This window comes from Oculina patagonica, chromosome 2 (genome assembly GCF_052425735.1).
Source record: "Oculina patagonica isolate OP01 chromosome 2, crgOcupat, whole genome shotgun sequence".
NCBI classification, from domain to species: Eukaryota; Metazoa; Cnidaria; class Anthozoa; order Scleractinia; family Oculinidae; genus Oculina; species Oculina patagonica.
Genome location: NC_135759.1, coordinates 2,091,947 through 2,102,418, shown reverse-complemented (window position 1 = coordinate 2,102,418; position 10,472 = coordinate 2,091,947). Strand labels below are relative to the sequence as shown.

Sequence of the window (10,472 nt, the reverse complement as noted above, 5' to 3'; positions counted from 1 at the left end):
CAAAGGACACAGACAAACCAGTGAACCAATCAAAACTCGAAGCAAATATATGTAGCCGGCACGAAGCGCGGGAAAACGTGCGCGAGCGAGTCACGATTGGTTTTGGTTTTAGTTCTGATTGGCTGATAAAGTGGCGCGAGATTTTTAAGCCAATCACTCAAGTGAAAACCGCTCTATCATCTAAATGAATACCGTAAATATTTTTTTCACGCGGCCTATTCTTGTACGCACCTAAAATATTTCAGAAGCGACACCCGTTTCGAATATAAACCCAAAAAGTTTTGAAACTCAGAATTAAAATTCTTTCCGCTAATAATTAGCTCCCCCCCCCCCCCGAAAATATCTAAGCTTGCCAAGTGCCAAAAAGACTGCGGAGCAAACGAAGCCCAGTTTAGTTTTAGTCTTGTGCGTATTAAAAACATTTATACCTTCGATTCCTTTTTTTCCACTCGGCGTTCTTCACCGAACACCTAGAACTGTATTTTTATTTTGGAAAAAAGTAACTGGTCGTTAACGTCGTCGATAAATAATTTCCGGAAACCATGTACGTCACGATGAAACGTAACACCACTGTTCGCAGTTTCCTGTCACGCAACAGCAAAAGGGAACGGAAGCAGGAGAAGACGAAAGCAAAATGGCTGGCATTTTTTCTCTTGTTTTCTTGATTATATCCTTAAAGTGTTCAGCAGCTGATGGAGCAGAAAGTTTTCCTTCGGATGAAGCGTCTTTTGATTCAAGTCCTGTTGAATTAACGGCGAAAAACAATTGCTCAGCGCCAAAACCAGTTGTGTCCGGTTCTTCATTGAAATGGCGTTTGGGTGTTTCAAATCAGAGCGTTTTTCTTCCCGGAGAAAAGGCTGAATTTGTTTGTAAAGAAGGATTTCGCCAGATCGGTTGGTTACAGACATTAACTTGTCAAAGCAACGGTACTTGGGCTTCAAGTTCGTCTGATTTCAAGGAAGATTTCAAAGCAAGCGAGAGCGCTCTCGGTGAGTATTTTACCGGGGTATTTTATTTGGGATACGATTTCAGGTCACATAAACATACGGAAAGCTTTTACGGTTAGTATCGACAAATACAACCTCTTCTAGGTCTATATCGATATATTTAGTAACGTTTAAAACAATCTACAAATATCAGTCTTTTCGAAAGTATCTTTCTCGACTATTGATCGCTGAGGAGACATTTAGCTATAAACTAATTGTTTAGTGAAATCGCGAAAAATAATTGTCATTTTGTTTGCCTTCAATGCCGAGTTTGGGGCTAATATCTGAAAGCAAGCCTTTGAATTGAAGTATGCTGTTCCTTAAACGCTTTTTCAGCATTCGAGTTCATTCTCATCCTACGAAATTCGCCTAAATTATGCGGCGAAACATGTCAAATATAAATAACTGAAAATTTGGAGCAAAGCTACAATATGCAAATTACAATAGTGTTATTCTTCTAGACGGGCAATATATATTTATTTCCGGCGAAATTTTTCATTTCGTCCATGAAATAAAATTGTAGATTTTTAAGAAAAAAAGCTCAATCGTTGTTCTCTGTAGTTCGATTTAAAAAGAAAAAAACCCGTAGAATCTACCGAAGAAAAAACACTGGTAGGTATTTGAAAGACCGGACAGATGGCCTTTACCATTTGCGTTCGTTCTCTACCAATTTATTGTTTGGCTTTCAATTCAAAGGACAAAAAAGACAGCTGCAATTTAAGCAGTTTTTTATTTTAATACTCAAAATATTTTTTCCCTTTTTTTTTTTTTCTCTACCTTGAAACAACGGTGGAAAATCTGTCTGACATGATCCGCATGCTAAATACTGAAACTATTATTGCGCAATGTTTAACAAACAAGCAGAGACAACAAGCAAGCTTTACATAAAGTGACCAAAGTCACTTTTGTCAATTCGACTGTTTGCAGCATACCGTATTTACTCGAATAAGCGCCGCGGCGCTTCTTAAATTTTTCGCGCCTCAAGTGCGGTGCTTATTTGAGGTGATTGAGGGCGGCGCTTATTTAAAATTTGGACGCCACAAAGAATCAAATATTTTGCAGTTACAGCAGTTTTCAATTGAGTGTCGTAAAACCAAAACCAAAGTAATTACTCTGGCCAATCACAAAGGACACAGACAATCCAGTGAACCAATCAAAACTCGAAGCAAATACATGTAGCTGGCACGAAGCGCGGGAAAACGTGCGCAAGCAAGTCACGATTGGTTTTGGTTTTACTCCTGATTGGCTGAGAAAGTGGCGCGAAATTTTTTAACCAATCACTAAGCGTAGTAATGCAAAACCAAAGCAAACGCAATTTACTTTCGACACTCAAGTGAAACCGCTCTATCGAAAATAGCGTCTTCTGATTGTCAGTATTCGTCTCTTGCTGAAGAGAGAAGTGGCGCTGGCTGTCCTGGCAAGGTTCGCGGCCTTCACAACATGTACAGAGCTACGTATTGTAAGAATGTTGGATAGAGAACTAATGGGCGAACAGTAAAACGATCACTGTGAACTGCAAAACATCGCTCTTGGTGAAAAGAAATACCCAAGTTTATTTTAGAGTTGCTTTGAAGTGCAGTTTTTAGTAAAACGGAATTCTGCGAATAAGCGCCGCATCGGGACTGCGGCGCTTATTTGGGGGCGGCGCTTATTAACTTTTTTGTCCCAAATGCGGCGCTTATTCGAGGGCGGCGCCTATTCGGAGGCGGCGCTTATTCGAGTAAATATGGTAGTCAGTTTTCAACGTTGTACAATGCAAAAACCCTCCTAACAACTAAAAAATCGTGTCTCGCAACGCTCAACTTTTAGATTCAGCCGGTACATGCAAATTTTTGCATCAAGTAAAAAAGTAAAACTTTAAAAAAAAAAAGATATAGTTCAAGTGTTTTCGCGTTATATACTCGCTCGAACTCCTCACTTCAGTATACCGTTATGTCTCGATTTAGCACCCAAGGGTTCTTATTTTATGATTTTAGTTCGAGAGTTGAAGGTAGAAATGAGGAAGGAGAATAAGGAGAATAATGAATCGTAGATGATCTGAATGTGCACTGATGGGGCCGAGAAGGATCAGGAGTAAGGGCGCTTACGTAAAAGGGGCGCTTATTGGGTATAAGGGACGCGAGCGGTGGCTGATGAAAGGAGAGAAAAAACTCATCGCCGATTTAGCTGAATTGAATAGCCTCTCAAGATAAAATAATCGAAACTAAAAGGTCCTTGTTGTTTTGTTCATTTCTGATCTTACTGTTACACTTGTTCACAGGTTATTGTATCACCAAAAATTGCAGCGAGAGTGAAAAGTTCAACTGCACATCACATGACGAAACTGTCCCTATCTGCAAAAAGTGCGACTGTGTTGCAGATTGCCGCGACGGGAGTGACGAAATGGCTTGCGGACCAATCTTGATAAATGTCACTGGACGGGCTACAGGCAAGATAAATTCGCCAGAGAATAAAAATAATTACACGGGCCCTTTGAAATGTAGAAGAACACTGTGGACTGACGACCCGGGTTTTTACATCAAGCTACTGTTCACAAAGTTCTCCATGTCTGGGGATTGCAAGAACAATTACGTTTTCTTGGAAAATGCGACGTTCGGCAACACCGATACCTCGCCTACGTGCTGCAAGGAAACTAAAAATATTCCCTGCGCATTTGGCGGGAAAACCGGCCCACCACCTTTATCGCACACCGACAAGAATTTTATGATTGTAAACTATGTTTCCAAAGATTCAGAATCTTCTAGCTTTTCTGCAAAGTGGTACAATGTAAATGGATTATTTCCTTATGGTCTTATACCAGAGGACGATTCGAATTATCCTGACAAAATTAAAATTCACAGCTCGTCAAGTAAGAATACCGAAGATGAATCGACCGACCCAACCTATATTGCCGCTACTGTTATATTTTCCATCGTCGCTTTTATAGTTGTGGCTGTCGTGGCTTGCAAAATCGGGCAGCATTTTCTGGGGCCTCGTTGTAGCATCGGACATTGTTGTGCATGGATTGCAGCAAGGAGACGTCAGCGGTCGCCAAGTTTGTCCCCCCGACGCGAGCCCTCACCAGAAGCGAGACCCATCAGAAGGGAACTTTATGACGAGCCTACGCGAGGAGGGGCCCAGAGAACGGTGCCTGTTAATGCTGGGGCTCCAGCATTGAGGACCCGCTATGGGAGCGCAGAAAACGCTTAATTTTGCGGAGATGTAGTAGCATGCTCCTTAGAAATAGTAATTTTTTGAAAAGCGTTTAAATTGGCCTATTTCCATTGCGAAGCATATTCTGAAGCGAAGGGGGGGGGGGGGGGTGATTATCGATAGAATTTTGCCTTCCAAAAGATTGTCATATGGCCCGATTATTTTCAAATCTAAGAAAACGTTAAAATAATAGTTTAATAAGGTGGTAAAAACCAAAGTAATATAAATATATTAAGAAAAAATCTTTTTATGATTTTGCTTCGAAATTATGAAACCGTATTGCAATACATTGTTTAATAATTAGGAAATGCTAGCTCTTTGACAATTTTATGTTTTAACAAGATTCTTCAAACGTACTTTTGTCGACTCTTCTTTTGTTCTAGACGTGTTGGGAGGGGCGTGGGGGGGGGGGGGGGTTCGAGTTTGAGATGAACTTTGCGCGCTATGGCAAAATGCGCAAGTTCCCTCGAACAATTGTAGGCTTCACGAGTTCTTCTCACGATTTTTAAAAACGAGTAGGAAAAGACCTTAATTCGTCTCGGCGCGCCAAAATTATAAGACGAAGGACTTTATTGAAAGTCAAGGACAATTGTTTAAAAATTTTAAAATACTATGCGGCATTAGAGTGACTTGTTTTGCAACTACTTGGCAAATTTTGTGCAACTTTCTGAAAAGATCGTCCTTTTTTCGCGGCGGGAAGGAAAAGGAACGTGTCCCCTTGTTTCTCTTTTTCCTCCCGCCGCGAAAAAAAAACGTCTGCTCGCAAAGTGAGAAGGATTTGAGCACTGAACGACTCGCGTGACAGGAGACAACCAATGTATTATTTCGTGACCCTTGTTGCCTTGGCACCGAAACAAGGGCATGAATATTTGGCTGACTGACAGAACAGTGGTCAACATGCAGTTTTAACAAAGCATTCGTGTAAAAGAGATCAAAACATCGGAAGATATTGCGAATACGTGGAACTGGCGAATCATTGAGTTGCCATTTCAAATATCAGGCGTTATTTCTTCGTTTCTTTTTAATACCATCAGTGTCAAAAACAAGACAAAGGACGTACATACAGGAGGTAGCCGGCCATGCGTGTAAAATATTGTTGACCGATTCAAGCGTGATATTTTAGTTGAAGTCTGCATCACGGATCCCAAATGAAAGTCCTTCGCCTTCTTTCTGCCGTAATTGTCCTTCAAATTGCCTCTGTCGTTGTACAGAGTTCGGCAAGCCATGGACGGGGCGAATTTTCACGAAGTAAGCGACTCGCTACAGCGAATAACAACACGTGTTCAATACAGCAACTGAAATCCATCCATGGCGCCATTTTGAAACGTCCAAAAGAAGGAAATAACAGTTCTGTTGCTCGCGGAGAGAAAGTTGAGTTTGTTTGCAAAGATGGGTATCGACTAGTCGGTAAGCTGAATTCGTTTGTCTGCCAAGGAGATGGAAATTGGACGGAATTTTCTCCAAAACAGAACGGTAAGAAAGATCTAAAGTTGTGCTTAAACGCTCGACTAGAGTAACAAGTTGTTATTACGCCAAAACGGTAGAAACATATGTTAATGTACAATTTGTGTCACTAGTAATATTATCAGTGTTATTTTACACTGCAAGTCAGTAAAAAACTATTAATTATATGGATTATACCGAACAGATTAAGTTGTACAAATTATTCTGAATATTAAGACTTAATTTTTCCTGCGGCGCTGAATTCAACGAAAAATATGTAAATTATTGCATGCAATTGCAGTAAACAACTTGAAAAACTGAAGTAACAAATTTTATAGACTTTATTTTCAGCAAGAATATTCGGCAGCAATAACACTGAAATACAGAAATACAATATATATGAACACATTATAACAGTATTTAGAATTTTAAAAAGTGGAAAATTTCCATCTGCAGACGATATTCCAGAAAGAACCGAACAGGAAAATTCTAGGGATCAAAACAAGGCAAAGAAAAACATTCCTTTTGTCTCCCACCCTTCATCGCCCCTAAAGGCTGGTTCTCATATGATCGCCCCGATCGTCTCTGTCGCTTCTGTCGTTTGCAAAGTCTGAGGCGATTGGAGCAAGCAAACTTTTTGAAGCGACAGAGACGATCGGGGCGATCATATGAGAACCAGCCTTAAAGCTTTGAGAATAAAAGTAGGGGAAAAGAACGGATTGCGTTTAATTTTGGACCCACACTCGCGCGACCCTTGAATTTTGCTCGTTTTACGCGTATCTTCACCCTCGTTTTGACCAAAATTGAATGTTTTTTTGTCGCGCGTGGTTTAAGTAACGTTCCGAAAGTAAGGGCCTGTTTACATGATTCCGGAATGACTTTCATTCCGGAACGAGTTCATTCCATCCCCATACATTTCTCTGTATCTGTTTACATGATACCGAGACGAAAGTCAAGTCATTCCGGAATGAGTTCATTCCGGTTTTCATTCCGAAATGAAAGTTTCGTTCTGGGATGACATTTCATTCTGGTATCATGTAAACATAGAACGAATTTCGTTCCGAGATGAACTCGCAACTTGTTGAACCGCATATGGACTCCACAGTTTGAATTCAGAGCGAAATAACGTAATAGCATTTTCTGTTTAGCCCAAAGAAGCAGCTCTATGGTCAAATTACTCGTCAAAACTGCCGGCGGCCATTAATGGGCACAAAAACATGTTTGCGCGAAACATGCGCCATCTTGTTTTGATCTCGCGCGAAACATGCGCCACCTTGTTTTGATCTCGCGCGGAAATCGTGCACGTGAAAATGCCTTTGGTTGAACCGGTCGACTCTGTCATGTAAATGCAGAACGAATTTCATTCCGGAATCATGTAAACAGGCCTTAAGCGACTCTCGTTGCATTGTGATTTAGCAAGGTCGCAACTTTTCGTAAAGTAGTAAAGTGTTTTAGTTGCATGCATAAAACTTCGCGGAAAGAATCATTTTTTTAACAACCACAGACCTCCAGATAAGGGGGGTCCGATCATCCACACCCTTGAATAAGGGGGGGGGCGCTCTCGAAAAAATTTTCTCGGCCCTTCGGCACTCTTTTTCTTCTAAAAATAAGGGGGAGGCGGCCCCCTCCCCCCGGGTCCCTTTCATAGATCCGCCACTGATTTTTTTTTCGCCGGCTACTTTCGTAGAGTCAATTTTGGAGGGGCGTTGCTTTCAGAAATAAACATTTTAGTGAAATTAGGATTACAGTTATAAAATGGAATTTGTTTTCTTCTTCCACCTTAGGGTTTTGTGAAAGCTTAAAGAGCGATCAGGGACCCTGTGGACCGACACTCATAGACGTGACTGGCAGAGCCACAGGGATACTAACAAGCTCAGCAATCCAAACTCCACCCAACGTGAAAGTGGATTGTACCTGGAAACTAGTAACTAAAGATCCAGGCTTCTATATCAAGCTGCTTTTCGTAGACTTTTCGTTGTCTCCGGATTGTGCAAACAATTATATTTCGCTGGAAAATGTCAATTTCATTCATCAAGAACCTGATAGGCTCAAAGCTATTCTTGAGGATTTTAATACTATTTTTGATGATCCCCCTGATAAAAAATTAGACTGTTGCTCAGGCTTTAATGATAGTGTGTGTAGGTTCGGTGAACAGAAATCGCCACCTCTTTCTCGCTCAGTATCACAAAGCATGACCATCAAGTTCCATTCTAAGACTCCATCCAAGTCTCGCTTTAAAGCGATATGGTACAATGTAAATGGTTTGTTTCCAAATGGGCTCATTCCCAAACAAGACGCCACCTACGCACCGAAGATCGTGTTCAATTCAGCGCAAAAGACTACAGAGGCACCAACAGATACGCCTTCAGTTCTTGCCCTAACCATCTTTGGTCTGATAGTTTTTGCCATAGGCGCCTTCATAGCTTGCAAGCTTGGCAAGCATTACCTGGGACCCAGTTTCAGCTTTGGGCACTTTAGGGCGTGGGTCTCAAGTAGATGTACATCCCGAGCTCCGTCGACACCGCGTCGTCACCAGGAGGGACCACAAGAAGCAAGGGGCTTAATGATGGATACAGACAGCCCGTTCACTGGGGCAAGGATTCATATTCGGCCGGCCGACAGATTACGACATGAAGACGAATCTGATGGCTCCTCGCTCGACAGCTCGTCGTTAATGATGGCCTAAAAATAGACCCATCTTAAAGCTTAAGTCCTGACCAAACGGCAACTCAAGTAGACGCAAGTTGAAAACTTGCTTACACTTACGTCTCCGTTTGGCCAGGACTTGCGTGCACTAGCGTTGACTTGCGTTGACTTGCGTTGATTTTGGTGGAGATCAAATTTGCACCTAAGTTCTGTTAACGCAATATTTTCACCGTTTGGCCACCCATCGCAAATCAACGCATTTTTTGCAGTTAACTTCAAATACTGAATCGCACCTGGCCTCGTAGTATTTTTAATGACTTTTTGCAAACTTGCGTGAACATGCGACTAAACTTGGGTGTCCGTTTGGCCACCCAACGCAAGTCTGTACGCAAGTTGAACTTGCGACTACTTGCGTCCACTTGCGTTACCGTTTGGCGTTGCTTTAGCTCTGTAAAGAACTCGCTTACATAGTAAGTGAACAGAACAGCTTATAAACCGTTTTCCATTAGTAAACTACATATAAACCAAGCGATATCTACTTTAATACCCAAATGTACTCTGTAGAAGAGAAATAAAGCGCATTTGTATCTGCTGCCGTACCCCCACCTCCAAGGGAAACGAAAATTGATTCGAAAAATCGTGGACAAAAATACAGTATTCCGCTAAGGGTAGAAAGGAGAGGGCGAGAACAGAACACATTGTTTTTTTAACGCCCTCTTAACCAAAAATCAATTTTTGTTTTAAGGGCCGGTACGGGTGTAAACATCGCATTCTACATGTGCCGAAGCTAAAACTAATTTGAGTCGACTAGAATTTAAAAAACTCGACATTTGACTTGGCAACATCGAATAAAACTGACTGTGTCCACGCAAGTCGAATACAGTCTATACCCGCGAGTAAGAACCTAGTTTTACCAGGTTAGCATAAACAGGTTTTTACAGAAATGGTAGTTAACACAAATCTAGCCTACTTAGGTTCTTAAAAGGTTCTTATTTTCTGAGGAAAATTTTACATTGTTGTTAATAGAATTTTTAGCGATATTCGGCCTTTTATTTGTATACAATTTGCATACCACACAAGTATTTATGTAAAAATGAAGCACTTATCATTCAGAACATGGCATTGTATACATGTACAGAAAAGACTCAGGGCTCAGAGTCAGGGCCGCAACAAGCAAGAGCCAAGACAAAGCACTTGCCTTGTCCAAATTTTAGCCCAAAATGAAAAAAAAAAAACGTTTAGTTGGGAAAATAATCCTCAGTTGAACAAGATTGATTTTTCTGAAGAAATACCTTATAACAATGTTAAAAAAAGCCGTAACAGAGCTTCTAGATTTCAAAATTTTCTGGGGGCATGATCCTAGATCCCCCTATAGAAAGATCCTGCCTCGTCTATGCCTTAAATCTGGCTACCGCCCTGCTTGTCCAAGCTTATTTTCCGAAAAGTAAACATTTTTAGTCAATTTTAGAAACTAAGAACCTATCTTCAAATTTTAGGCCAAATAGGTTGTTATAAAAATCGGGTCTAATTTACAAATTTTAGCCTAACAGGTTCTTAAATTTAATCGTCGCATTTTACATTCCGTGCATGCTAATAAATTTTTAATCTGGCCAACACTTGCTTATTCCTTTGATTACCAACTTGCGAAAATTAATTTAAATATAAATCGGACCTAAAATAATTACTATGAGATATACATTGATATGACTTCATTGCATATAAACAACGAACAAAATATAAAATCGATTATTAAAGCTAGAAAATTAAAAAGTAGCAGCAGGTTAGCTTGGGGTTGGAAAGGTAAAAAATTATATTAATTTGTTCTTTAAAAATGGTATCAAAAGCAATTTTTAAATTATATTTTTGGCGATTAGTTTCCTGGGAAGAAATCGAGCGGTAGGTATTTCAAAACATATGCTCCGTAATTCCTCGTCACTCTGAAAGGCTCGAATATAAAATAAAAAGTTAAGAATTCATTGTATATTGTGTAAAGTTCTAAAATTCCGAATTTTATTGTTTAAATTGATGATTGATTGTTTAAATCAATTCATCATGCCTTTCAAAAACTAAAGGAGCTCGCGAACTAACACGGAATTGCAAGAGAAAAGGGAAAATGTACCCATTTTTCCGTTCTTCGAGTCAGTTCAGTATGCATGTAACCTAGCGTACCGCAAGCACTTTCCATTAGCTTTTCGGAACTGACTT

The 10,472-nt window shown here is 40.4% G+C and overlaps 2 protein-coding genes across 2 annotated transcripts; both read left to right on the top strand.

Moving 5' to 3' along the window:
* The first annotated feature begins 603 nt into the window (after window positions 1-603).
* Window positions 604-4,534, top strand: LOC144642593 (uncharacterized). Its single transcript, XM_078501585.1, has 2 exons — window positions 604-989; window positions 3,247-4,534. The coding sequence occupies exons 1-2, from the start codon at window positions 635-637 to the stop codon at window positions 4,173-4,175; spliced, it is 1,284 nt and encodes a 427-aa protein (XP_078357711.1). The 5' UTR covers window positions 604-634; the 3' UTR covers window positions 4,176-4,534.
* Window positions 4,535-5,070: 536 nt separating this feature from the next.
* On the top strand, window positions 5,071-8,860 carry LOC144642553 (uncharacterized). The gene is made up of 2 exons (XM_078501526.1): window positions 5,071-5,651; window positions 7,406-8,860. The coding sequence occupies exons 1-2, from the start codon at window positions 5,327-5,329 to the stop codon at window positions 8,305-8,307; spliced, it is 1,227 nt and encodes a 408-aa protein (XP_078357652.1). The 5' UTR covers window positions 5,071-5,326; the 3' UTR covers window positions 8,308-8,860.
* The last annotated feature ends 1,612 nt before the right edge of the window (window positions 8,861-10,472 follow it).

Bases quoted from the DNA above. Each gene is read 5' to 3' on its own strand.
- LOC144642553 (XM_078501526.1), top strand. From the start codon at position 5,327: ATGAAAGTCCTTCGCCTTCTTTCTGCCGTAATTGTCCTTCAAATTGCC. The intron at 5,652-7,405 runs GTAAGAAAGATC...CTTCCACCTTAG, and splicing joins ATTTTCTCCAAAACAGAACG to GGTTTTGTGAAAGCTTAAAG.
- LOC144642593 (XM_078501585.1), top strand. From the start codon at position 635: ATGGCTGGCATTTTTTCTCTTGTTTTCTTGATTATATCCTTAAAGTGT. The intron at 990-3,246 runs GTGAGTATTTTA...ACTTGTTCACAG, and splicing joins AGCAAGCGAGAGCGCTCTCG to GTTATTGTATCACCAAAAAT.